We start from the raw sequence: 27,222 nt of genomic DNA, 5'->3' as shown, positions 1-27,222 counted from the left end.
AGCGTTTCTATCTTCGGTGTGCAAATGGAGATGCTGCTGTCAGGGCTCAGCCCACGGGGGTGTTGTACGGCTGCAAAGAAGAGGATGGACTCAAAGTGTCACTGCGCAGTGCGACTGCTGAGACTGTGGGGTGAAAGCATGCTGGATTGGAGATGCTGGGAGAAAGCACAAGCAGTCCGTCAAGGTACTTAAATAATGTTTCATGTCTCAAGAGAAATGCTCTTGTTAGGCCCTCTGGAGGAGAAATTGACATGTGATTTTTGTGCCACCTGCAAAATTAAAAGAAAATGCTGTTGGTTGCTGCATTGTCTCCTGAAAGGCAGAGGGACTGGCAGAAATGTAATTAAATTACCTGCAGCATTCATCTGTTGTCATAGCAGCCCTTGCAGTGAATACAACAATAATTTCATCTACAGCTTAGCTTAATGCAGCCTCACCTAGACCAGCCTGTAGGCAATTTTTTATCCCATAACTGGCAGAGAAATAATTCAAGAGTTCCCATTTACAGTTTCACCAACTGTAGTCTACTGCAGTGCACAATCACAAATCATGCATTTGCTGCGTTACTCCAGCATCATGTAGCCATGACCATTACCTGTGGGTGCTCTTGTGTGATTCAGAGATCAGATTAGGTGCCTGTATCTTCTTACCACCTTAAAAATTCTAGTATCACTGCATCAACTTATATGCAAGTAATGAAGGCACAATGCAGTGTTATTCCATCTTGACTAAGTCCAGGAAGACCTAGCTGTGCTGTAAGCCTATTGCAAGTAATACAGTTCTAACTGAGATGTTATTGATGGATCCAGGTGTAGTGGCTCTACACATCTCCTGTCTGCCTTCAGTAAATGTAGAATGAGCTCCTTGGCTCAGCTCAGTGTCCCATAGGTAGGCAGCTCCCTTCGCTTTGCTTGGCAGATGGGCCAGCAGAATGTCGCTGAAGAATGGAGAGAGCACCTAATCCCTAAAGGTGGAGCACCCGTTAAGTCCAAGAAAGGGTAGTACTGATTTCCATTGATTACTCTGCTTTGGGTACAGTGGATTTATCACTGTAAGAAATGTCAGTAAAACTTGCTGATATTCTTTTTTGTTCTATTAAAGAGTGTATTTACTATTTTTCTCTGTAAATGAGCTATTTGCCACTTCTCTCTATTAGTCACGCAGTTCAGATATGTGAGAGTTAATTTTCAAGGGAGCAATTAAAAATAAATACAAAATGGAAGAATAAGATAAATGAGACATATAACATCTGCAAGATATACCTGATATATAAATCAGATATATCTGGGAAATATCTCCTTTATTTTGTTTCTCTCCATTCCTGTTAGGCAGTTCTAGGGAGCTGAGGTTCATCTTATGATGACTTACCTTTATCTCACAGATTCAGGAATTCACAAGCTGAGGATTGTTTAAAATACCATGTGAAAAAGGCTACCCTGTGCATGGGTGAGATAAGCTGATTTGTAAGCTGGGGCTTTCCTGAGCCCGGTGCTTAGTGCATTCTTCCTTTGGGCATGCTCTGCTCAGAGCACTGAAGCTTGCTTTCTCTGGAGCAACTGTGCAAAATAACCTCCTCAGGCTAAGCAGTGCAAAAATGAGTTGTTGGAAGTTGCTTATGTGTTGTCCTTTTACTTTTCATCGTATAAATAGACCCAATAATAAATCCACATGCACACTGCCTTTCCTGTGATGCTCTCAGGAGCTTTACACAGGAGCATAAATAGTATTTGTTCTTGTTTTATAGATGAGGTAGGAGGGATGGCAGTAACAGAAGAGCACAGCTGAATCTCAAGATCTTGAGCCAGGGTAGCAGGAGTTTGAGCATTTAAATATGCCTTTGCCATGCTGGAGCATTCCAAGCAGTGTGTGCTTCAAATTTGGTAAGTATCAAATATCAGACTGTTCTGTTCTCAGACTATACTGGATGTACTGGACAGAAAGCAAGCAGGAGGGATACAAGTGAGCACTTGTCCACCTCTGGTACCTGAAATGGGCCACTGTCGTACGTAAAATTTGCCTTTCTTGGGCTCAGATACAAATTGTTTCATTGGTCAACTCCAGTTCCCATTAAAGCCAAATATGATAAATTCAAAGCTTTAAATAATCATAAGTGCATCCAAGTGATCACAGGCCTGCAAGGTTACAAGGGCTTAACCACTGAGAAACCCTGCCTGACAGCCATCTGTTGGTACTTGCATTGTGAAGCTGAGAAGGATGCTCATTTACAAAATGAAAAAAGCTACCTACTCCACAGAAGTTTTGTTCTGGGTTTCATCAGAAATGCTGCAAAGTCAGAAACAATAAAGTATCACATGATTTAGCTGCTATGGCTCGTCCATCCTACAAATAACTAGTTTTCCTATGACTTGCATGTCATGTTGAAAAAGCTCTGATTTCTGCTCCAGAGGATGTGGCAGCTTTAAATCAATGAAACCACCCAGAGAGGCAGCAGCAGCACGGTTCTGCTGCAGCCTGCCCCAGCTCCCTGGCTGCTGCACTCATGTCCCATGGGGCTGACATGGCTGCAGCCCGTGGGCTCTGAGCAGTCTCTTCTGCTACAGAAGGAGCTGTAGGGGAAAAGGAGAGATCGAGCCTCCAGCATCTTTTTGTGCAGACAGACTCCTTGGCTGTTTGTAGCATATTGGAGTACTGGAAATGAAGATGACGTTGAAGGATTTAACGAGAGAAGCCACTGGAAAAGGATTGAATGCCAATACTATTTCTGATCTGATGCAAAAATGAGGTCAGTTGTGAGGGAGTAAACTAAAGAAAGAAGGAAATGTAAAGATCCAACGGTAAATATACCAAAGGTCGTGGGACATAACAAGTTAATAAACTTAAAGGGATAATTTAATTCGACACCGAGAATATGTGTCTGCGTGCCCTACAGAGTAGGTAAGGATTTGACATGACAAGATGGGAAGGTTTTGTTATCCTCTCGTCTTGCTGGGATTTGCTTCAATTATGCCAAAGAATGTTACTTCATTCTTGCCCTAATAACACTGTAAAAGAAATTAAATTACTCATATGTAACAAAAGTGAACTGATTTTGACATCTCTTGGAGGCAAAACTCCCTCTGTGCTGGCTCCTAAGCACATTCTCCTTCACTTAAGGTCTCATGCATATGTATGATTATCACTCATAGTAAATATAAGCACTTTGCGAGAGCACAAATTAACTGCAGAATGTAATGGAGGTTGCCAAGGGTATTTTTTATTGTTGACTGTAATATGAAGTCTACAGTATGGGTACGATAATGAATGGGTCATGAAACATGCAGAAGTAATCCCATCAAAGGATGCTATGACATCAGAAACCACAGCAGCTAAACTGATGTCACTGGAATCCCAAGCTGCCTTTATTGAGCTTTTGTTGCATTTCATTTTAAGAGAAGCTTCGGTTTGACTTGAAGGTTTTCTTTATATTTTTGTAACGCTTCGATTGGTAGAAGGAGCAATTAACGACAGTGGAGCTAAGAAAAAAATAATTTTATTTGTTAAGGCTGACAGACCTTAGCTTTTGGTTTCAGCTATATTAATAACAGTGGGTTGTCTTCAATCTGATTGCTTTTTCTTAGTGTTTGATTGCCTTTCATTGTATTGGCTGCGTTTGGGGAAGTTTTTTGTCATAAATTTAGACTCCAGAAATAAACCTTACAACCTTGCAACTAAAGTTGAATCCTGCATGGCACAGCCTATTGTCTCAATGATCTGCCCTTCCAGGCTTAGGAGGAAAATAACACATCCCCGACTATGTAGCATTTAAAACAAGAAAGCTTTATTTTTAAAACCCATTACTTTTCCCAGCCTATTCTGAATGCAGCTATCAACTTTTTGTTCTTTTGAGAAAGCAGCATTTTACCTGACCTTTTTCAGACTGATCTTTATTCGGAACCTCCCCCCCCAGGCCCTCAGTACCTCCAGCCTCCAGGAGGCATTCTGCTGCTGCTGTGTCTTGAGGGCAGATGCACAACTTTTCACCTCCTGTGAACTGTTGTTCTGGACAGCAAAGACCAGTTTTGAGATGGATTTTCCTGAACCATTTTTCTGTCTTGAGCCTCAAGTCTTTTTATAAAGCAGGGATGGAGTTTTAGGGGGGAGCTGCTGAGCTTTCCATTTTAAACCAGCTAAAGAAGCAAGAAAGACTGGGAGATGAGTGGCAGGGAGCTGCACCAGCTCTGCATGCCTTTGGCTGACCATTGCAGCACTCGGGCTGCACCGATGACCCAGGGAACAGGCAACAAATCCTCTTTAGGCTGTGATGGATCTCCCAGTGCACAGGGACACGCTGCCATCTCAGGCGTGCCCTCATTATAAGGAGCAAATCCAAGAAAAGAAGTGAGCAGGTATATTGCAGGCATGGGAGGAGTGTGGAGGAGGAAGGGAGCTAAACCTTCATTCCAGATGACATTGTCCTCTCCATCTATGATTGAGTAGATGAGGAAAATGGAGACAGATGGCCCTGGATTAACTTTAACCATGCTTTGCTGCAGTTCAGCATCACAAGCTGCTCTGCACAGCATGTCACAAAGGTCAGCTTGGTGCTGAGAAAGGGTGTGTGGGGGAGGCACTGAGCCAGCAGAGAGTGAGCATTGAGGCCCAGCAGAGCGTGGTGCTGGGTCAGAGCAGTGCGCTCAGAGCACCGCACATCCAAGAGCTTAGTGCTTCTGATGCAGCTCCCAAATAATATGTCCAAATGCCAAGCGTTTTAAAAGACATTTACAAAATAGATGAAATATACAAACTAATAGAGAATGAAATTTCTGCTTATTTTACCCATCATCATCTTTGTTTCTAAAGCAAAATGAGTCTGGCACACAGACAACGGCAAACATAGCATTTTAATGACACTTAGAGCATCTCAGAGGACCATTCAAAGCAAGAAAAAAGTGGTGATGTCCTTAATGACAGCAGATGGTTTCTTCAAGGTGAATAATTTTATTGTTTATTGCTCGCTTTGTGTAGTGCAAGAAATGACATTTAAGAAACTGCTCGAAGATGTTGTTTCAGTTCACAAAGAAAACATTTAGGAACCAAATTATCTATACCAGTGACTGTGTCATCACCAGAGCTTTAAGTCTGGCTTGGAGGCATGTAATGTACTGGCAGTGGGACTATCAGGTGGTGGGCTTTCAGAAAACTGAATGTGTGGGTCAGGCATGTGCTTGGGAAATGTGTCCCCTACAGTGTTTTGCAGTAAACACCCTTAAAATCAGGAAAGAAGTGGGAAACAAACAAACATACATACATACATACGTACAGATGTAGCTACCTGAGTTTTAGTAATTAAGCAGCAGTAAAACGTGCCCAGTTATTGCAGCTTGGTCAGTCAGTCACTTTGATATCACTCACTGTGCTGCTGCCATGGTGATATTTTAAACTTGGTTGCATGCAGCTTTGCTAAAGAAGCGTGTTAGAAGCCTAAGAGTGCACTGAACACCAAACATAAGGTCTGCTTTGCTGTATACTGCTGCTGGCAACAAAAGCCAAGGGTTGGGTGAACACTCAGCACTGGAATGCCGATGAAAATACGGCCTGTGAGGAAACAAGTATGTTATAAGATAGGTGATCTTATGAAGCTTTTATTATGTACCTTTTTCACTTTGGGAGGAAATGAAATGCTGTTCAAAAGTTTTCCTTTTCCAAGACCTAGATCTGGAAAAAAATATTGTATAATGCAATAGCACTTGAAAAGTGTTCTTAAATCTCCTGTAAGCTTGTGTTCAACATTTCAACATCTGGAGCAAAGATTTTAGTGCGTTCATATTTGGGGACGTCTTTCAGCTCATTTTCCAGGCTGCTTCTTTCTCCTTTTTCCTCTTCACATTCACATATTCCCTCTAATTCCTGCCTCAGCAGACATCTGTCACTTCTGCAGGGATCACACTGAAAAGAAATTTAAGTGTGACTTTTCCCACGGGTAAAATACATATTGCTCACTAATGCAAACTGGTTTGAGACTGTACTTCGCCTGTGCTCTGCCCAAAGCTATCTGCCACCCATGGCTTTGGCCATTTTCTTCTGATCTTGCAGTAGGATTTGAAGCCTGTAAGTAAGGTATATGCTTCTGGAGAGGAAGAAAAGGTCTCTGAAGGTAGAAGAAAGAAAACAGCTCTTTACAACTTTGTGGTTTGGGTTTCTTTCTTTCTTTTTTCAAAGATACTCCTGGAAGGATAGTGAAAAGGTCACAACAGAATTACAGGAGAAACTTGTCCAGAGATCACAGGCACAAGCTGTTTTCAGAGCAATTTTTCCAGACAAAACATAATCAAAGACAACAACAACATTTTGCCTTTTACAGGAAAGGCCGTGTAGGATTTCAGTGCATCAGCTCAGCCTGGAGGACAAGAGGACACAGGCCCTCAGAGCAAGGAGAGCCCTTCCCCATGGGCTGCTGGTGACTGCTCCACGGATGGTGGCACTGAGTGCAGTGGAGGTACGGCCTGAGATCCTGCCAAGAGCTGATGCTACAAATTATATGTATTATTCCTCCCCTTGCTTCATTTAATTTACAGTAAAATTTAATTTACAGTAAAATACAGTAAAAAAAAGTACAGTAAAAAGACAAATATGACAAACCTGAAAACAGAGAGGGGGCTGAGGTGGTTTGCAATATGAGCCATTTCTATTGCTGTATCAGAAGTAACTAATTAAGCCATGATGTAAGTAGCACAAGCTCTCTGCGCAGCTCTGTAATACCAGTTATCTGCCTCAGCAATTTCCAAAGCAATCATGGGCTTCTGTTGGTTGCCAAAGAATTTCTTGTGCTTGAAAATCAGCCTTCAGCTAATCCATCAGTGATTCCCATGGCACAATGAGTGGAACAATCGGATGAGCTCCGTGCCTTCTGGACAGGAGCAGGGATGAGGCTGCAGAGCAGTACAGCTGGTGATGATGCTCTCTTCTCCCAGAGCAGCTTTGCTGTGGGGTTGTGTTTGAGACGTGGACCTTGGCTCATAGTGGGCAGGATCAGGCAGGGCTTTGTTCTCTTGGGTGCAGATCAGAGAATTACAGGATGGCTTGGGTTGGAAGGGATCTTAGAGAGCGTGCAGTTCCAAGCCCTTGCCAGGGGCAGGGTTGCCACCCACTAGAGCAGGCTGCTATGGGCCCCATCCATATAGGATGGAAAAGCACACACTGCCTTTATTCTCTCTGTTAAAGCCATTTTTGTAATTGACTTACTACTGCGTCATGTGAGGGTTTCAACATCATTGCAAATAATTATGACGTATGATTAGATAAGCAGTTGAAGAGCTTGGGGGAAGAGGGGTATGAATCATGGCATTTTCTTAGTAGTGCTCTCTCACTTAGCTTTCTGCTAAGTGTATTTATTATGATACTGTCCTTGACAACTTAATAAAATTTTTTTGAAAGGAAATCTTTTTAATTAGCTAACTTCTGTGGGCTTTTGCCATAACCTCTCAGAAAGATCCAAGGCAGACTGGTAATTTAAACCACTGGGCTTGGTTAACTCCATTGCTTTAGATCAGTTTCTAGTCTGAAAACTTGTGTGGCAGGAGCATGATGGTCTGCCTTTAAAAGGCTGAGGGAATTAAATCTCCCTGTCCCTGAAGGGAAGGGCACAGCTTTATGCTTTGCTGTGTTCCCTGGCTGACAAGAGATTACACTGAGCTGTAAGGAAGGGCCTGGGCTTTAGCCTTGTGTATACATTTCTTTTAAAGAAATGGCAAATTAAAAGTAATGACTTGGGCATTGCATGTTTGCACTTTCTGCTGGCTGTAATAAATCTCTACACTGAACTGTCGGACGTGTTAAATCACCACAGAGGAGCTTGTCCTTGTTCTTGCTACCGACACAATAGGATTTTAACAAACAGTATCTTTGATTAGGTCCAGCAGAAAAACGAAGGCTAACAGAGTAGTTGGAGCTGTCAGGGATTCAACCAGAAACCTTGCAAGTCACCATAAGAGCAAAAGTGCTCACAGGCACAACTGAAAACTGACAGCAGGCTTTGGTTGCTGGGGCAGAGCCCCTCAGAGCCCACCAGACGCAGTCTGTTGAAAGCACTGAGGTGTTGTGCTTCTGTTGCTTTTTCTTTCCTTTTTTTTTTTTTTAAAGTTACCTTCGTACAATCATCTATGTTAGCTGGTGATTTAAGCCATATGTGCTGTGCATGGCTGCAGTCATACCTGCTGCTGCCAGGTCTGCAGGTTGGCTCCCAAGGGTTGCGTGCAGATGTCGAATGCAGGCACACAGTGTGCAGCTGTGCCATCCCATCCTGAAATAGAAGTCTTGTCTTAAATATAATGATTTGAGTGTGGGTAGACAATATTATGATAGATAATATGCTTATTTTGATAAGTGGAGTCCTGTTCCTGGGAAGCAGCAGCAGAAACTCACAAGAAAAGAACTAACCCAGGAAAATGAGACGTGACGGGCTGAGCCAGTGGATGAGCAGTGATGATAGATAGCACTGAAACAGATCTGCAAAATGCACTTGGACTTAATTTTAAAGATTCTTAATATTCTCGTGAGATCTGTAAAAGTCTCCAGGATAGACTTTACACCACTTAATATTGTTATTTATGTTCTGGCCACAGACAAATGGCTGGAGTAAGGGGCCAGTACTTCAAGTGAAAGAAATCCTCAAAATAAAAGCGAGCAAAGAAACCTGGGCTCTTTTGCTTTGGAATAATGACTGTCCCAGTGGGATAATTAATTTCTCTTAGAGGAGCTCGTTATTTTTCAAAGATATTATACTTATGCAGATTTAACTGTAGAAATATTATATTGTTGTAATTTCTCCAGTGTGATGTAGTTCTAATTACTCACTGCTCAGAGCATGAAAAGGAAATAAAAGATGAACAGCACATTAATTCTTATTTTTAAAGCAAAGAAGAAAGATAAGTTTTAAAAGAAGAAAAGCAGAGCCCTGTCACAGGCGGGGAGCCCTGGCACAGCTCATACAGAGGATCTGCACCAGCACAGTTTCTCCCAGGGGACGTTGCTATAGGTGAGCGACAGCCTGCAAAGAGTGCTGGGGAAGATTTGCACAAGATACAGAAGATGAAAGAAGCATGGCCTGCAGCACCTGCTACCGAGCACAAAGCGAACATGCTGTGCTTCTGTCACCTCTTTCCTGGGAGCAGCTCAACCACTGCCACCTGCCCAAAGCACACACCTTACTGCAGCTGCCCGCGTGAATTTAGCACAGCAGGAAGAGCTCTGTGTAGCTCAGGCAATGCTGGAGCCAATTTCCCCTGCAGTTTGCCCCACTGGAGTTGCAGTGTGCTTACAGCAAACCCCTGGAGTGAAGAAATCCAGCAAACCTCACTCTTGGATGTGCCCACCTGTATTGCTGCGAAGAGTCTGCAGTGGTTACAGTCCAAAGCAGCACCAAAACATCCATCCATCAAGTCAGCTCTAGGACAGCAATTATGAAGGGTTATCATGTGCTGGTCATTGAGGTGTGATGGGATGCTGACAGCTCCCTGTGTTGACGAGAGCTGCAGTGTCTGGTTGTCAGACTTAGGGAAATGAGATGCACTTTGGGCCAGGATTTCCAAATCTGCCATCTTACTTTCACATAATGAGGATCCAAAGATTCTTCTTGGGAACAGTTCTTCTCTCACAGCCATGCAACCTTGAAAAATACTGCTGCTACCAATGGAGCTTTCCCTCAGCCCTTGAGCACTTTCTGCTCTATCTTCTGGTCTCCTGCACAGCCATCCCAGGTGCAGGTTCTGAGGATACAGGACTGAACAAAAGCAGAATGAGCTCTGCCAGCTGCCTACCTTGCTTCTGACTGATTGCCTCTATCCCCCTCCACCACCAAGAAGGGAGATGATTGAATTGCTGCCCAGCTTCTTTGTCGTGTGCCTCAGCATCCCACCAAGCATAAGCACTAGGCCACGGCCTGACCTTTAGATGCAAGTGTCTCAAACACTGGGGAGCGGAAAAGGCTGCTTTGTCTTGGGCAAGCATTGCCTTCATCTGCAGGGAGCTGAAGGAGCATTCATTAGGCATGTTAGGCATACTACCAAAATTGAAGAATTGGATTCATAACTTCACTGTTTCCCATAAATAAGCCTCAGCTGCTACATGACTGGAAAAATCCTTTACCTGAGACCCTAAGGCTGGTACCACACAAGGCCTTCCTCCCTCCCACGCTCACTCCTCCAGCAGATAGATACCTGAACTTAAGGAAAAATGTTTCATTTTAAGAAAGTTGAGGGATATCTTTGTGGTAAGAAGAGACAGCAGGTACCTGCTCACCAACCGTACGTGCAGATGGCTTGGCAGATCCAAAATTGCAGTGCAAGGAAGAACTGAAGGTTTTACAGGGGAAATTATTATTGTCAGTGTTTTATGGAGGAAATAACCCCATAGAACGTATTTTAAGGTAGTAGTTTAGACAGGAGCATGATAACATCATAAAGCATAAGAGGAAAACTTGAGGCATTCAAAAACATCAGGGGAAAAATGGGAGTGAATTACTGCCATTTCGCTTCTCCTGGTTATTTGTTGTCTTAAATGAAACCTGTGCTTATGTTTGTAAATATATTTCTTTAATTCTTTTTAGATAACATCTACAACTGGAAGAGCTCACAGTACTGCTGTGTTAAAGAACAAAGGTGGCCATGACTGTTCCCAGGCAGCAGCCAGAGCATGCAGGTAAGTGTGGCACAGCCAGAAGGGATGCAAGCATTCCCAGCGTAAGAGGACAAGCCTGAAAGTCAGTCTGAATTATATTTAAGCAAATCTTTGGAAATTTTCCTCACTTTTTTGAAAATATGATGAACATTCACCACTCTTCTGAGGCTCTAGTTCAGCATTTTTACTGCACATCACTCACCTGCACAAGGACAAGTGGGTCTCTCCCTGGAGAACAGATTCCTAGGTGCTCTGCTGTAGCCTGGATGCTGAGCTCAGTGGGACTCTGCTGATTTCCACCATTTTCCAGCACTATTTAAGAAGGGTGTCTGCAGTGAAGCACCTCCCAAGGTATTTTCACATGAGAACACCCCTTTCCCAGCGAACTATCAGGGGATAGCATGAATTATTTTAATGGCTACATCACTTCAGCCAAAGCTTCCACCATCTGCTATACATTCTAATTACAAATGCAGAAAGCATAATTTGCAATCAAATCACATTAAAAAAAAAAAAGAAAGAAAAAGAAAATGAGCAATTAAAATGCACATTGTGCCAGGCAAATCCACCTCCTCAGCCAGTGCATCCACCACATCACTCGCCTGTTACAGACAGGGGCTGAATTAGTCCCAGGCCATTGGAGACTTCAGTCCTGCTGGTTTCCCTGACAGCAGCTTCCAGGGCTTGATCTTCTCATCTTCCAGGGATGCTCTGCAACTCCAGCCTATTGTTGTATTTGTTGGTGGCTTGCTAACCCTCGGGGTGATTTTTTTGGGGGGGATCAGTTACTTTTCTAGTGCTTAGACCTTGTTGTCCCTGCCTCTTCTGGGGTTCTCACAGCTTATGTGTCAAGAAAAGCTGGAGCGTTTCAGAGCAGTATGCAGGGATTGATGCTGACACATTTGCCAGAAAACACCCCAGGCTGAATTCATCTTTGGTGCAGCACTTCTGCACTTAGCAAACTTATCATCCTCTCTGTAACATTCATTTTGAAATGTGCATTAACATTCCAGCATCGTTTATGCTCAGTAAGTAATCCAACCCTACCGAGGGCTTTTCGCACACGTTCAAAAAAAGTCTCCTGGAAGCATAGCCATGAGGAAGGGCTGGAGCCTGGAGGGATATATGGAGAAGGGAGGCTTTGCTGGGAGCTGGGGAAGCCTGTGGCTGCTGTGCTTTCCCCATGAGATGGAGGACAGACAGCTCTGCCCAACATACGCTGATGCTTTTAGGCAGCCCAAAAGCACATTGTGTCCAGCCCTGGGAATCAGGGTCAGCACCCTGCAGTGGCTCACAGCAGAGAGAGGAAACTTTGCTTGGCTAATTCAAAGGAAAACTTTGCTCAAGGGATTCACAGCTCTGCCTCTGAAGCGCCTGCAGCCCCTTTTCATATGGCACACTCCCACTCCTGTGTGGGTGGAGAAAAACTCCTCTGAGGCAGCACTGCAGTCTCCCTCTGATCTTCTTTCCTGCCTGTCCCTTCTCAGAGCCTTTAAAGTCTCCCTTTTTGGCAATAGCAGGTTCTGTGCTGGAGCTCAGGGGACACACAGCAGGCAGTTCCTGCTGTCCCCTGTCCATAGCAGTTCTGTATAGCACAGCCAGCTTGCAGGGCAGCACTGAGGACCTTACATACATACAACTGACTCCTATTGCATCCTTTTGTCTTGAAGGTATGTATCATCTTACCACAGGTTAAGAGCTCACAGCTAAACCTGACCCTACTGCTCGATGTTGGCACTCAGAGGCAAACACACAAAAGCTAATTTTCACTTCTGGTGCTCCAGCTATAAATGAATTCTAATTTTCCCTCTGTAAGGCTGCTCAGGTAATCCTCCCTCACCTGCCTCTCAGAGTTGCTCCCTGAGATCCTCATCTGCAAGGAGAACACAAGGCACCCATACTTCCTTGGAAACATTTCAAGGCTTCACAACAGTTTTACAATATCTTACAGCAAAGTAGCAGATGGGATTCTGGACTGATCAATACCCTAAGTAGAGCCAAGTGCCGGATCACTGATCTGAACTGAAAGAATAAATGGTGAATCAAGGGAATACACAAGTACTATCAGTTCTGTAAGGCAATAGCAGTGCTGTGTTCTGTGAGCTCTCTGCTTCCTGGAGTTGTGAGGGTCCCGTATGGTGAGCTCAGCATGTTCCAGCAGGGAGGCATTTCTCTCCCTGCACCAGCCCAGCTGCTATGCCTGAGGACCAATCCCAGTCCTGCTTACTGTTGGTATTTTGTTTAAGCTATTTGGGGATTGTAAAAGCCAAACAAAGCGCATGCAACAAGTTATAAATTCAAAGGAGATCTTTCTAAGAGCCCAAAAGCAGCTAACTGTAGTTATGGTTATTATGCAGAGACAGACATAAAACTATAAAGCGAATCAACATGTTTTATCGCAGTTATTCGACAACATGCCAAGTCCATGCAGTTAGCTATTACCTTTCTACAGCTTGCAAAGATGTACCATAGTTTCAGCTTAATCTGGAATTTTATTAGGTAGTTATTTTAATCTCACTTTGATAATGGCACTCCAAACAGTGATAAAACAAAGGAAGATCATATTTAGACCAGCAACGTTAGAAATAATGTTAGAAATACCTAATGCAGAAACAGAATCCAGCTATCTGTTCTGTTTTGCTGTACTCAGTGGGAACCATCAAGAGCCTTTATGAAGCATTCTGTGAGTGATAAAGGCATAGCTCCTACTGGTGGCAGAGACGAGTGCTTAATTGGATGTTCCCTGTCCTCATTACTTATCCACATGAACATTTCTCACCCATCACTGGTTTGAAAGCCAGCAGAGCCCATGAGACAACCTTTTCTGAGCCCATGACTGAGTACCAGGCACTTATTTGGCTATGCAAACTCCTCCATACGTTTTGCCCAGGTACAGTGCTTGTTCCAGCAAGACAAACCTCCTGCATCATGAGCTTCTACTCCCTTATTTTATCCTGAGGAGAATCTGAGATTCTTTTCTGAGACCAAACAACCTCAGTGCTCCCTGCATCACTATGGTGGGACTGATGCTAGGAGCACACCGCTTTTCTCTCTGATCACCTTTTAGGTTCAAACAGGAGCTATTTAATCTGTTCTTCTCCATGACCATGCATGCTGATGGTTCAAAAAGCAGATTTTTCTACAGCCTTGTAACAAGGAGATAAGAGACTGGCAGCAGATAAAACTACTGAATAGCAATTTCTGCTGCCACGACTGCACAGAGCATGAAGGGCAGCAGCTCCATTGAAACAAGGGACGAGCACAGGGTGCAGGCAGGAGCCGGCCCTGCAGCTGCTCTCTGGGGTAGTGGTGCTACAGGGAGAGCCATGCAGGATGCTCCCAGCAGAGCAGCCGTGCTGGCTGCTGAGAATCAGCTCATCCTCTTCCCCACCACTTGCTCTCTGCAGGTTACACCATAACAGACTGCCAGGACTACAGCCTCAAGCATAAGTTACCAATGACAGCAGCACCCCCAAGGAGGAGGACCTGGAGCTGCAACCTCCCACTCTTTGGGACAGAAATTGGAGAGGATTTTTGCTGGGCAAACGATCCCTGCTGTATAAAAATATGAAATTTGTTTCAAAAGCATGAAATAAAGAGTTTTTCTTAAAACCAAGCCATAAATCTGTGGGCATGCTGCAATAGAATGAAAGCTCTCATCAATATTTATACTTAGCTCCTCAAAGAGCACAGGAGCTCATTTACTAAATGAGACAGAGGAAAAGGAAGCATTTTAGGCAGGCAGGATGTCTGTCAGGAATCATCTTAATAAGGAAAAAGCTCCACAGGAGAGTACTGTTTCTCAAAGCTGCCCACTACTGCTTCACACATGATGCACCAAGTGCAGGACACCAGGCTCTGGGAAAGGATGCACCAGCAGGGGATCTGTCTGCAGATCCATCCCAGCTCCTGTTGGTTTCAGTGAGGCTTGGAGCCACCCCATGGAAATGTCAGATATCACTGATACATCAAACACGAGATCAGCATACGCCGACCCTTGGATCCAGCCAGAGTAATGGAAGCACTTCATGAGGCCCCATGGTGAATAACCAGCAGCCATCCCCATGGCCTGCCCACAGGCTGGCAGGTGGTCACAGATTGCATCAACATGTAGAGACCTGGCTCTTCATCACTACTGGATCTTGAGACCAAATGCCCTCCAGGTGGGAGCTGCAGTTTTCATCAAGTCTGTTTCCAGCACAGCAGCACATGGCATCTCCTGTGTCCTGCTGCAACAATTGAAACGGAAATCCTCGCGCTCCCAATCCGCAGGAAATTGATACAGGCAAAAGGCAGGTGATGATTCATTCATTTGCTATCTCAGATCCCAATGCTCTTTCCCTGAGAGCAGCACAGGAATGCACCTTGCCACCCACCTAAACATTTGATAAAAGTTGAATACAACTACCTGTGATTGATGCCTCTCCTCACATATGCACTCCAACCACAATCTGGATAATGTGTAGCGTTATTAAAGCATCAATTATCTTCAGCACAAGTGGAGCTACATTAACAGGGCTGCAGTCTGTTCATTTTGATAAGGTTTTCTCTGTTCGTTTATCAACAACATGGGGACACCAGCAGGGCAGGGATCCTGCAGGGTTTAACTCTGCTGGGATGGAGTTGACGCTCGCATCGTCCTAAGTGCACTGTCAACAACAACACCCTGATGGAGAGGGTTTATTTCTCAGCAATTTGGCACAGCAGCCTGTGAAGAGCCAGTGTTCATCTCTGACAGACACTCCAGCTATAAGGATGGGATGAGCTCACTGGGTCGCAGTGTGGTGCCAGTGCCTGACCAGTAGCTCCAGATCCCCAAGCAGGAGGGTCAGAGACACCAGGCTGAGCAGCTGATGTTCCCAAACAGCTCAGGTTCTGCTCCTGTCTTGTGCATACAAGATGGTAGCTTAGAAACCACGGGGAAGCAAGGCAGTTACCTCTGAAGCCATGCACTAACCACATCACCGTTCAGCTCTGAAGAGAAGTTTCCCTCTGCTGTTTCTCTCTTCTGGATCTAAGAGTTGTGGCTCTCTCTCCTTTCCAAGCCCAGGGACAAGGCTACAAAACTACAGAAAAGCAGTTCCTTTTAGTTACAGACCTGAAAGTTCCTTCATAAACTACACCCAGATAGACACTTGGCTAATTAATAACAGAAAATCCCCACGTCCAATAGACTTCAGTTAATGAATATCGATTGTGATAGTGCTGGAGAAGGCTGCTGTCAGTCAAACTGATGTCTGGTAGTCCTCCTTTGTCTGAGCAGGGCTGTAAACTGCACAAGAGCTCATTCATTCTTCAAAACTAGGCAGCAGAAAGGTGGTCACAGCTGCACTGCAGCACTAGGAGACCACCTTAGCCTTAATGCTAATAGCAGCTGGTCATCAAGGCCAAGCACTCCTTACCGGTTGGCTTTCTGAACACTTGTAAGCCTGTGGGACTTGGCCCTCTTGAAGCTAAAGCAGAGTTTATCAGCAGACTGTCCAGCCTGCGTGCACTGAGAGGAGCAGCAGCCACTAACCCTCCAAGGCCACCCAGAGCTCCACAGAGCAGAGGACTCCCATTTGGCTAAGAAGACGGGCAGGGATTCCTGTTGGACACTTCCAAATACCCACCAGGGATGTCCAAATGTGTGGTGTGAAATGCTATTTTACAGGCAGATCTAATTTCTTAGCAGGCCACAGCCAGCCTACAGCCGAGCCTTCTTACGTTCCCCTGTGCTGGAAGAGGACAGGTGAGCACTGACTGCCCGAGTAGATAGCCCTGTATTTCAGAGCAAGCCTGCATCAATCTCCAGCTGCATTTGCACCTTTCCATCTGTTTGCAGTCATTTCCCTCTATCCTCCAATGAACATCTAAAAAGTAAAAATCTAAGCTGATTAACACGAACACCACGGTCACCTGGACCTTAAACTCACATGATAAATCTCATCATGCTCCTGCTGAGCAGTGTCACCTTTGGGCTAGGATGACTTTAAGCAGCTTTTAAATGAATGAAAGCTCAGAGAAAGAACCAAGAGCAGTCCACTGCAAACTAGAGACCTTATCACTGTCCTCTGGTGGGGGAATAAGGCAGTAACAGGTCAGGCAGGCAGGCTACGTCAGTGTTTTCTTAAAACCACACTTTCTGCTCACTGAAACAACAACAAGAACAAAGCACAACAGCTCTGTCTCCTTCCCTACATCTGATAACAATCAAATAATAACAGGAGTGACTTCTGTGCTCTGTGCCTGGTACTTCAGTCTGGCCTTCCAGTTAATACACGCTATGATTAAAGCATCTATAATCTGCAGTCCGTGGAGACCTGTAGAGCACAGCAGCAGCGGGTGTGCAGCCTGATAAGGGTTGTTCACTCTGTGCAGATGAAACTTTCAATATTTATAACTGCTGATTTTTTTTATCCTGATACCTCCTATCGAGGGAAGAGGGTGAAAGTTTAAAGATAAAAGCTTGTTGAAAGACCAGGTGGAATGTTTTCCCAAGGACAAGCAGAGGCTTACAGCTCTCTTCTCCAAGGAGGTTTAAGGACATTGCTTGAGGATGTGCAGCATCAGAGATGGGGATGAAGTCTCTGGACTTGTGTAAAGGCCATCCAGGGTTTAAGCTGTCACCTCCACTGAGAAAGAGCTTAACCCTTCTTCCAGCTACAAGAACCCAAGATAACTCCCACATTTTCCATACCATGAGACTGTGACTGCCCACTGCCCAAACAGTTTAATATTCGTGTATTAAAAAAGAATCCCAGCACTCCCATAGTGCCAGTACTATGGAAGATATGAATGACATTGTCCGGCAGTAATTTCAGCAAAACAGAAAGATGCAGAGAAAGGTATTCAACGTACACACATTTCTATGGTACAGCATTTCATTTAAATGATGATACACATATATATGCACGTCCTTTAAATGTAGTCACTTGATCCGCATTTCTGCAGAGTAAGAGCACTTAGGTATTTAATAAACAGAAACACAACATGGGTATAAGGAGACACATTTTAAAGCTGGAACAGGTTAGGTGAACCTGAGCTGAGATATCTCAAACTGTAAGTTATCATCTCAGCTAATCTGTCTTTATCACACTAAATGGGAAAGCAGGCTGGCCAGGGAGGAGAATGCCATGCTTTTTCGCAATAACTTTTTCAGGTTCTTTAAAAAAATAAATAAAAGGGGGAAGAAAAAAAAAGTCCAGAAAACATCTCACCAGAGCTACAAAGTACCAGAGGAAAAGAGGCAGAGCTCTCTGCACTGAGGACACGTCCATTGTTTAGAAAACATGAAGACAACTGGATGAAGAAAACATAACACAGTGTGCCTGAGACAGCTACAGATTTTCCTGATTTAAACAGACTTGTCTGCCAGGAATGAGCTTTCTTGGCCTCTGGACTGGATTTTTCCCCTCCACAAAACATGATTTCAAAGCCTAATGAGATAACAATAAGTCGGTGAAAATAATTACAAAAATGGTCCTGAGTTCATTTGCATTCTTAACAAGGAGTTTACCTCAAACCAAGGCAGAGCACTTAACACCCTGGAAAACACTATCAGAAGGAAGTTCTGCATGACTTCTGGAACCGTAAGAAAAATCCAAATTAACAAAGCCATTCTAATATCAGTGGGGTAGTTAAAACTTAATTAGCACCTGCATACACACTGGCCACAGCTTCTGCAATGCCTGCAGGTCGTGAGCAAAACTACATTAAGCTGCTTATCATTCTGAAGCAAAAAATCAAGGATTAAACTACTTTCCATTGCACATCAGTTGGCCGCCCTACACAGTCACCATGATTATGCTCATTGCCAAAGCTCATGACTGTTTTGAATTAAGAAACATTACAGCATGAGATGAACATACGTGAAGGAACATTAGCAACACATTATTCATGGAATTACTGAGCATCACCTGAGAGATACTTTTTGACAAACCTAAGCTTTCCATGTATCAACATGGGCATGTTAAGACCACTGTATAGAAGCTAAATCATCTCTCTGAAGGGAGTTTAAAAGTAAATATGAAAAAAAAAGTATAATTAGAATATGATGTTTACAGTTACCTATTGAGGTCACTCACTAAAAAATGGTTGCTGGCTCTTGTATGAAACAAACACATGTGAGACGTAGAAGCAAGACCACCCCTCCCCTCAGACCCTCTGAGTGGCAGCAAGGCACTGTCAGTGCAGTCACTGATCTCAGCCAGCACCTGAGAAAAGGGCCAACAGTGAACAAGTTCAGGAAACACATTACTTTGAGGGGAAACCCCTCCAAAACACCAGGCAGCAATAAGTAAGCATGGAACATGAGGAACAACGAAAGAAAGTCCGTACGTAGATACTGGAAAAGGTCACTGAAGAAGGCCGCTCCTTTCGAAGGCAGTCCAGCTTTCACCACTTAGAGATATTTCAAAGGCAGAATTGTCCAGCAAAACACATGAGTTTTGTGCAGGTCCTTAAGATCCGTGTGCTGTGCAGATGTGTTTTTAATTGCATCAATCTAAAGCAAAGTGTTCTGCAAAGATATCATTTTTCTTCCCAAACAAACCTCGTACTTGCTCAAACTCCAACGGCACATTAGCAGATGTTTTCTTTATTTCTTTATCAAAAAGCTACAAAAAGAGAAAATATTGACAAAATTCAGTACAAGCCCTTTGCCACGGCTGATACCAGTGCTCACTCTAACACCGTAAAAGATACAACAATTAACCTTTTAAATACAAGCCTGCTACTACTGCTGCCAAATGCTCTGCCTTTTAACTGACATCTTCCCCTTTCCCCTGGCTGTAGGTAACCAAAAGTCTGCCTCACTCCCTCCTCAGCAGCAAGGCTGATGACCAGGACATGGCTATTGCATTCAGGAAGCAGTTTTCCTTCCTCTTATTGGAATCATTCACAAAAGCACAGCATCACTACCTCAGAAGCTGAGAGCTCCAAGAGCCCCGATATGTCGTCCTCTATTTCAGACAGCGACTGGTTGAGGATAGCAGCTGCCTGGGCCACATCTGGATGATAATGGTTTTGTAGAGACTGCGAGAAAAAGAGGAGAAGGTCTAATGAGCACAAGGTAACACACATCCATCTGGTTTCCCACACAGGGAACAAACAATCTAACCAACCCTTTGGTCATGAACATTAATTCTGGCAAAAGAGGCAAGTCTGCTGTACTGTGTTACTATGCAGCTTCAAGAAATATGGATTAAAGCACCCTTTCACCAGGTTCACATTCAGCCCAAGACAGATGGACTCCTCCACTGGCCATAGCTACTACAGTGCACACCTCAATTCTGGTACCTTCCAGAGCCCTGATGCTGCATCTGAGCTGCTCTCCAGTAACACCCACCTTGCACAAAACCCCTGTAGCATTTAAATGGAATGTGATAATCCTGCCTCTAAGGTTTCAGAGTCACCAGGAGTAATTTAACTAATTTCAGCCTTCGTACACCATCCTACAAACGTTCCAGGTTAAAAGTTAACATTTCAATCTTCCCCCAGCATTTTAGAAGTCATTTCTACAGGTTGACCTATCTGTACTCAGTTTCCATCAGTGCTCATCATGCTCTTCTCTCCCCTCCAAAGCAAATAAAATACCTCATACATTCGCCACTATTTACTCTGTTTCAGCTATTCACAGCCCACTTTTCAGCTGCATGATCAGATGTGTACTGAGAAGACTCCTACTAATTAGCAGGCACTAGTTGTCATGTGTGTAAAATCCTTTGCCTCTTACACTAAGGATGGAAAAGGATGCAAAGTAAAAAAGTAGCCAGAAGTTCATCTCATTTGCAAGACGTGTGTCAGCAGGTTCATGGAAGTGATGCTGCTGACTGCTGAGCTGTGTCGTGAAAGCAGCAAGGATGGGAGAAGGCTGAACATCTGTGTATGGTACCTTGTTAGGTGACATACCTGAATCTCCCAGAGAGAGCTCTCCAAAGCCCTGCTCTCAGATGGCTCCTCCTGTTCCATGATATATGGATCTTCTGACAAATCTAAGGAAAGAGATAGAGATTTCATACCTCCTGTGATGTCCGTAATGCCAAAGGGAACTCAGGGAACCAACTGGGGCCGGGATCTCTCCAGGGATCCTGCTCTTCACGATGCCTAAAGGTGTAACACAGAAGTCCCCCCTTTCCCTCTTACCTTGTGGCCCATTTGGTCTGTGCATCAGCACTTTGCAGGCCGGATGCCTCCGAAAGAGATTACAGATGAAAGGAATGACCATGAGCAGAGCCTCAGGAGGAGCAGTGAGGGCCAGCCGGGCCAGGCGCTTTATGAACGCTGCCACCAGGTATGCTGGCAAGTGACTGTGGGGAAGGAAGAAGAAACCAGCATGTCAGAGTTCCAGCAAGTGAACCAACACACTCATCAACTCAGACAGCATGTCAGGTTAAGGACCAGTGGGATTCTTCAGCTTTTTGGACTGTGAAGTGAAATGGAACTACACAGCAAAGAATCATGATTTCAAGCAGTTACAAAGGGTCTTATGTGCTGTCTGGAACAAATTTGGGGGCATTTCCATTCAGTGCATGAACAATCTCAGATCAGTTCGTGATTCAACCCAGACGCGTGGCACCGCTCCAAACACTTGCTGCAGCCAAGCACAGCTCTTGTACACGGTCATTCACACTGCTGTCTTTATTCAGTCATTTTATAAACTTCTGAGTGCTGGGCCAGGCAACCTTCATTATATTTTTCTAGTGTAGTTCTGTGGGTTTAATTAATACATGTGCCATGGTGTTAAATTTACATAATACTTCTAGAGCAAGCAGTGCAGCTGGTAATGGGAACATAAAGCTGCTGGAACGTAAATGTGCAGAATAGTTCTCTTTTATGGTAGAAATGCAAATTTTTAACAGCAGTCAGCTCATGTAGGCACGTTCTTCAGGTCAGCAGAGCTGGGATGAAAGATGACAATTTTCAGCCACTCAGCCTCCAGCCTTAGAGCTCACTACACCTGCAAGGCTCAGCAAAGCCACCCCAAGGTACAACCATCTGCCAGGTCTTGTTACTCTCTCCAGAGAACACTATGAATACAAGGGGGATGATATTAAATATCATGTGCCGAGCATTATTCTTGGTTTATTTTACAACATATGATGGCAACTATATAACCAGCTGCATATCTAGTTTCTTCCCTGGGCATGATGACAGCATCGAGACAGAGTGTCAAATGCTTTATGTTTCAATATTACATGTCTGCAAAAAGGTCATCAATTTCTCAACAGATTTATGATGCTGCGTCTATAAAAAGCCTGCGAATGTTCCTTTTCCATATTCATAAAGACAGAGAGAAAAAGCATCACTTTCAGCCAAACTGGAATACAGATCAAAATACATCCGTAATGATTTGCCGATCAAACTCTGATAATGAACTGCATTTTTACGCTCTGAAACTAGACAGATGTGTGCTGCATCTTCAAAACCATCACAGGAAGAATTACACAGCACTGCAGTTACACTCTTGAATTCAGTTTTCTCAGTCAGAAAACAAATTTAATTCAGCAGGCACTCTGAATACATTAAATCCAGACATGGGAGACTGTTCAAGAACAGATTCTGGCCAACAGGAAAGTAGGAGCAAAATACATGTATGTATATAATAGAGGTTCTGCTTACGATGAAGACAAAAACAGATCAGCCAAATGGAAGAAGCGAGCTCGGTACTTCACATGATATATAGAAGGGTCCAGAAGGCTGTACAGCTTTTTGTAGAAGTCAGGGTATTCCCTGTTGAGAAGGCAGAAAGGAAAAAGACAACATCCTTCGCTGATTAGTGACGTACAGCAGGACCACACTGTGTCTATAAATGCCTCTGTGTGTTGCCCATAAACCACCCCAGACTACTGCTGTGCTGTGAGTGACTGTTGAGCTTTCCTTGGTTTGTCTTCACAGCCACCGCTTGAAATCAAGCTGTAAAGTGAACTTCTGGCTGGTGCAGTGTCCAGCTGTTCTGGAGATGTGAAAACACATCCACTGACTGCAAATGGCACAGGATCCAAAGACTACAGTGTGCTGCTACACCATCAGATCAATGGAAATTGATTTCCAAGAGCTGAGCAGTGTGAAGAAGAGGGTATTTAGGCTCAGCTGAAAAAAAGGTCAAACTATCAGAATAGCTCAGCATCCAAACAGCTCAGCTTCTTGGGCAGGGCTTCCTCACAGCCAAAGCCTGAAGATGCAGAGAATTCTTTTCAGTTCTGGTTACATGAAGATGTAAATGCAGACAGCCATGTCCCTTTAAACAACGTGCTCCTTTTACTTACAGATTATGCTGATGAATCAGAATAAACAATCCATTTAAGGCTAGAAGACTAATTGCTCCACCTGTAAGAAAGCAGGCATCTATCAGTACAATAGATAGATAAAATGATCAGCTACGACCTGTTTCATTACTTAACCCTTCCTGGAAGTAGCACAAAACCAACAATGCCTGTAAGTAGAGGCAGCATGATGCTGTAAGGTGACAGAAGCTCAGCCAAAAGCTTCCTGAGGATCACAGGTTACTTGCATAGATTAAGCTGTAGTTTAGAAGAACAAATAGACACAAACAGTCTGCTTTAATTTCCCAAGAAAGCTACAGTGAGAAGGAAAAGACCTCCTCAGAAAGACCATTTCTAAAGCAAACTGCACATCTTGTTTCTGGATACAGCCCAGGAATCAGCAGTGATGCCTGAACTGTGTGAAAAAGAAATCATTCCAATATTCAACTCTTTGCAAGTTCAAAAATGTAATCTTCCTAACACATAACAACCATCAAACATTGACAGATGCAGGTGAACATATCTCACTTTTGGAGACAAGAGAATTCATCCCAGTCCCTTAGCTTCATCCCACCCAAAGCTGTGGTACTGCAACCAGCAGCCCTCCTAACTACGTATGTACTGTGCTGCAGAGACACACAAAGGCTAAAAGCCTGTTTTTGCTCACCTACTCCATAGGCCACTGTCAAGAAGTCTATCATGAGAGTGGGCTCATTCATATGAGGCAGGATGGAGTCATGCAGAATAACAAGAACTTTTTTGTAAAGGCCACTGGGTAGCTGTGAAGGACAAAGCAATACAGTCAGATCACCAAAATGAGAACTCCAAGAGCAACAGCAACATAGGGCTCAAAAAGACAAGGCAAACAAAAGGGAACATGCGAGGACAAAACAACGGTTCACAGCAACAAATGGGAGAGCATAGAAGTGACACCTGACAACTGTGTTCATTCTAAGAAGTGGGTGCTCAGCTAGAAGCATCAGCACAGCTCAGAAGGAAAAGCAGTAGGAAAGTGACTAATAAATAGGCTCGGGAACATTCAGCTCGGAAACAGGAGTTGTTATGCTGCAGATAACTCCTAATGGGCAGGCTTGTTTAAGGTGGAGAAAAAGGCTGAGTAAGAAGGAAAAGACCAAACATGAGGTAACGTCCCCTTGCCAGGAGAACAACCCAGCAGAGGTGGTGACTGCGCTGATCTCATCTAATAGCACAGAGGGGTCCTACCAGGAGCACCATGCAAAGGATGGCTGCAGCCTCTAAGGATTGGCAACTGGAAAGCAATCTGGATCAGTGACTGAAGTACCCCTCACCTGGTGCTTCAGAAAAGTGAGCCACATTCTTTCAAACGCCTGCCTGTGTGCCTTCAAACAGAATTGCAAGTAGTGAGATAAATATGGGTGGAGATGAAGTTCTATTTTCAGTAGAAAGTTGAACTCTGAAACACCAAATGAACAGTTACCTGCAGCTTTGACACCTTCCATTCCTCCCGGTTACCTAAGAAGAAAGGTAGAAGGGAGATGGAACTTGAAATGGATGTTAAAAACAAAAACGATGACTTGTTCTATTTAGTCCTTCGAAACAACCCCAGTTATTACAAATACCCACAAAAAACCTAAGGAACAAAACCCACTCTGATGAAGGAGCAAACCTATATGCATAGGTTTATATGCATATACAAGGAAATTTGCATTATATTAGTCAAACTTTTCCCTCCTCCCCTAAGCTTAATTGGACACATTGAAAGTAAACTGCACTTTTCTTCCCACGCTGCAGCCTAACGAAGTGAGAGAGAAGCTTATGAATTAAGCAGAGCAAAGATCATAAATGTTCCTATGAGATGTTAAAGCTCGATGTCTGAGATTTTCCTCTACCAAATGGGTTGGGACACATCAGAATTCAGTTAATAGCATTCCAACTCAGAAGCATTCCTGTTGCCTCCAGCAGCCGCCTTCTCGCTGTGTGAGGAGCACGCTTTTCCTGGCTGTTAAGCTGAGACCAGGAGCACAAGGAGAAGACAAGTGTTCCCCAAACCAGGGTCTCTAAAAAATTTGCTATAGGTTCTTTGTATTGATAAAAAGCTGTGACAGACCTGACTGCAAGTGTGTTACGTGGATTTTGTAATGCTGCTCAGAATCACTGTGCTCACAGAAGCACAATTTTTCATTAGCAAACACTGACAAAGCCTTTGCACAATAAAAATCAGAGATGTGATTTTCCTCTTCACGTGCAGTTCATCGTGTGGAGTTTACTAACCTTGCTTCACCATAAATTTGACCATGTCACGCTCTTTGTTCGGCATGTTAATGGGTGAAATGAGGGAAAATACATTCTGCTGGTAAAATGGCAGCGGCCTCTATAACAGACAAAAAGCAGAGGATCAAACATGAAGAGAGGTCCACGCAGAGGGAAGTCACACTGGGCTTCCACAGTCCCCTACTTCCCAACCACTGGATGTATGTAGGAAAGAAAAGCTCTGATGGCTGTACTGCATGCTGCTTCTCCATCGCTGCCTTATCCTGGAGTATCACTCATTTGCCTAACACAGAACTTACATCTGAACTGACTCTGATTTAACAGAACAAGTGGGTCCAACGAAAGAAAAAAAGACCCTCCCACACTCTAAAGAGAATTAAACCTTTATGCCCTCAAGCTGAATATCTGAGCAAAACAGAAGCAAGAGCTCTGTGAGGTTCTAATCAACAATACACAACAATATTGAACTATCCCCAGTTCCAGACTGCTTTCAGTCTTATAATTAACGTATGCTACAAAAAAAAAAAAAGCCTTCAAATGGGTGCACTTATTACTCCTGCTTCCAAAGTCATTCTACATATCAGTAGTTCCTCCCCACTTCGCAACCGAGGTGTGTGCTCCAGAGCAACAAATAATTCACCCAGACCCATCCCTCAGCCCAACTCAGCATTACCTCTTTTGTCTTTTGCATCACTTGTCCGATGCTCTCAGTGACCGCCTTCATGACGAAGTACCGAACGTCGTCATACTCCATGTATTCTTGGAAGCGAGAGATCAGCAGGGAGGCATCCTCGTGTATGGGAATTAAGCCGTTAACAACCACCTAGCAAGAGGGTGGGAGTGAAAAGCAAGTCAGTTTCTCACTGTGTTGGAGCAGATAGCTGAGAAGGCTGAGGGCAACCCCTGTCTGGTGAGCAGAGCTGTGTCCCGCCTGCAGTGCTCACAGCTGCCATGATGGCTGATTCCAATCCAAATCCCTCGCATCACAGACACCGTAACTTAGAAATGATGCAGCAGCTGAGCCAGGGGCAGCAGCTTCCCTCTTACCTCCCCCCGAAAATCAGAACTGATACTTCAGAAATACAAGAATCCAGCCAGGCCCCACACAAGGCAGCTGCTCCCACACCACCACCCATCGAGGGCAGCACCCTACAGACGTTTCCACCACTGGAGCCCACATCCCTCTTCTCCACTCCAATCTCCTTGCCTGAAACCTCAGCTCTGCAGGTTCTGCGGCTCACCTTCAGAAGATGGCGAGGAAAAGCGATGCTGCCCTTCCACTGCTCTGCGACCAACGGGCATTCTGCCTCCACCTCCACAAACTTCATGAGGGTGCAGAGCGATGATTCCTTTAAAACACGGATAAGAAAAAGCCCCGCATCAAGGAGCACGGCGGTGCTCGGGCCCGCAGGTGCTGCTCAGCACAGGAAGAACGAATCTTCCATGAGCCACGTGGATGCCATCACCGTCAGAGCAGAAGGGCGTCAGAGCCCCAGGAAGCCCCGCGGCATCCCGCACCGAGCGGGGACTGCTTCTACCGCACAGACCCGTACCGCAACGGCAGCCCACAGCTCACCTTCACCCGGAAGGAGTCGTGGCCCAGCAGCTCGGACAAGCACTCCACGCAGTCGTCGTAGCGGTGCCTCATCCATATTTTGTATTTATCCTCAGCGCTGCAGTTCCCTGCAAAGGCGCGGCGCTGACGCTCCCACCCGGCCGGTTCCCGGCTCCGGCCCCATCCCTGCCCCGGCCCATCCGCGCCCTCCCTTCTCACCGCTCAGCGCGTCCTCCTCCGCAGGCAGGCTGCCGGCCATCAGCTCTCCCCGCCGCAGCAGCGCGGCGAACAGCCGGCGGCACGTCCGCGCGGCGCACAGCGCGTCCTCCTCGTCCTCGGCCTGGGGAAGATCGGGGCCGTGAGCGACGCCCGGTGCCGCCCCGCGCCGCGCTCCCTGCCCCCCCCCCGCCGCGCCCCGCACCGCCAGCAGCTCCAGGATCTCGAAGACGCGGTTGGCGTTGCCGCGGCCGCTCAGCACAGCCTCGAGGCTGGCGGCGAGCGCGGGCCCGGCCATGCTGCCCTGCGGAGCTCCGCCCAGAGCGGGGCCGGAACGCG

General features: G+C 44.9%; 1 protein-coding gene and 1 long non-coding RNA gene across 2 annotated transcripts; one reads left to right on the top strand and one right to left on the bottom strand.

The window, feature by feature from the left end:
• LOC128084612 (uncharacterized) lies at nt 1-19,610 on the top strand. Its single transcript, XR_008208628.1, has 5 exons — nt 1-184; nt 1,745-1,880; nt 6,302-6,436; nt 10,544-10,635; nt 19,390-19,610. It is a non-coding gene; the product is annotated as an uncharacterized LOC128084612 (long non-coding RNA).
• NOC4L (nucleolar complex associated 4 homolog) lies at nt 17,308-27,222 on the bottom strand. Its single transcript, XM_052690858.1, has 15 exons — nt 27,089-27,222; nt 26,887-27,007; nt 26,689-26,795; nt 26,354-26,461; nt 25,786-25,935; nt 25,113-25,212; nt 24,319-24,353; nt 24,170-24,220; nt 23,527-23,638; nt 22,863-22,923; nt 22,216-22,326; nt 20,740-20,903; nt 20,506-20,588; nt 19,516-19,629; nt 17,308-19,211 (listed from the first exon to the last, which is right to left on the bottom strand). The coding sequence occupies exons 1-15, from the start codon at nt 27,179-27,181 to the stop codon at nt 19,095-19,097; spliced, it is 1,527 nt and encodes a 508-aa protein (XP_052546818.1). The 5' UTR covers nt 27,182-27,222; the 3' UTR covers nt 17,308-19,094.

Source organism: Tympanuchus pallidicinctus, unplaced genomic scaffold (assembly GCF_026119805.1).
Source record: "Tympanuchus pallidicinctus isolate F22 unplaced genomic scaffold, pur_lepc_1.0 scaffold28, whole genome shotgun sequence".
Lineage (NCBI taxonomy): Eukaryota > Metazoa > Chordata > Aves > Galliformes > Phasianidae > Tympanuchus > Tympanuchus pallidicinctus.
The sequence above is the reverse complement of the archived record's forward strand: the minus strand, read 5'-3'. Positions and strand labels throughout refer to the sequence as shown.

Coding starts and splice junctions, on each gene's coding strand:
- NOC4L (XM_052690858.1), bottom strand. CDS start 27,181: ATGGCCGGGCCCGCGCTCGCCGCCAGCCTCGAGGCTGTGCTGAGCGGC. Junction 26,462..26,688: donor ACGACTCCTTCCGGGTGAAG/GTGAGCTGTGGG, acceptor CGTGTTTTAAAG/GAATCATCGCTCTGCACCCT. Junction 20,904..22,215: donor GATCTGTTTTTGTCTTCATC/GTAAGCAGAACC, acceptor CCTTCCCCACAG/TCACTTGCCAGCATACCTGG.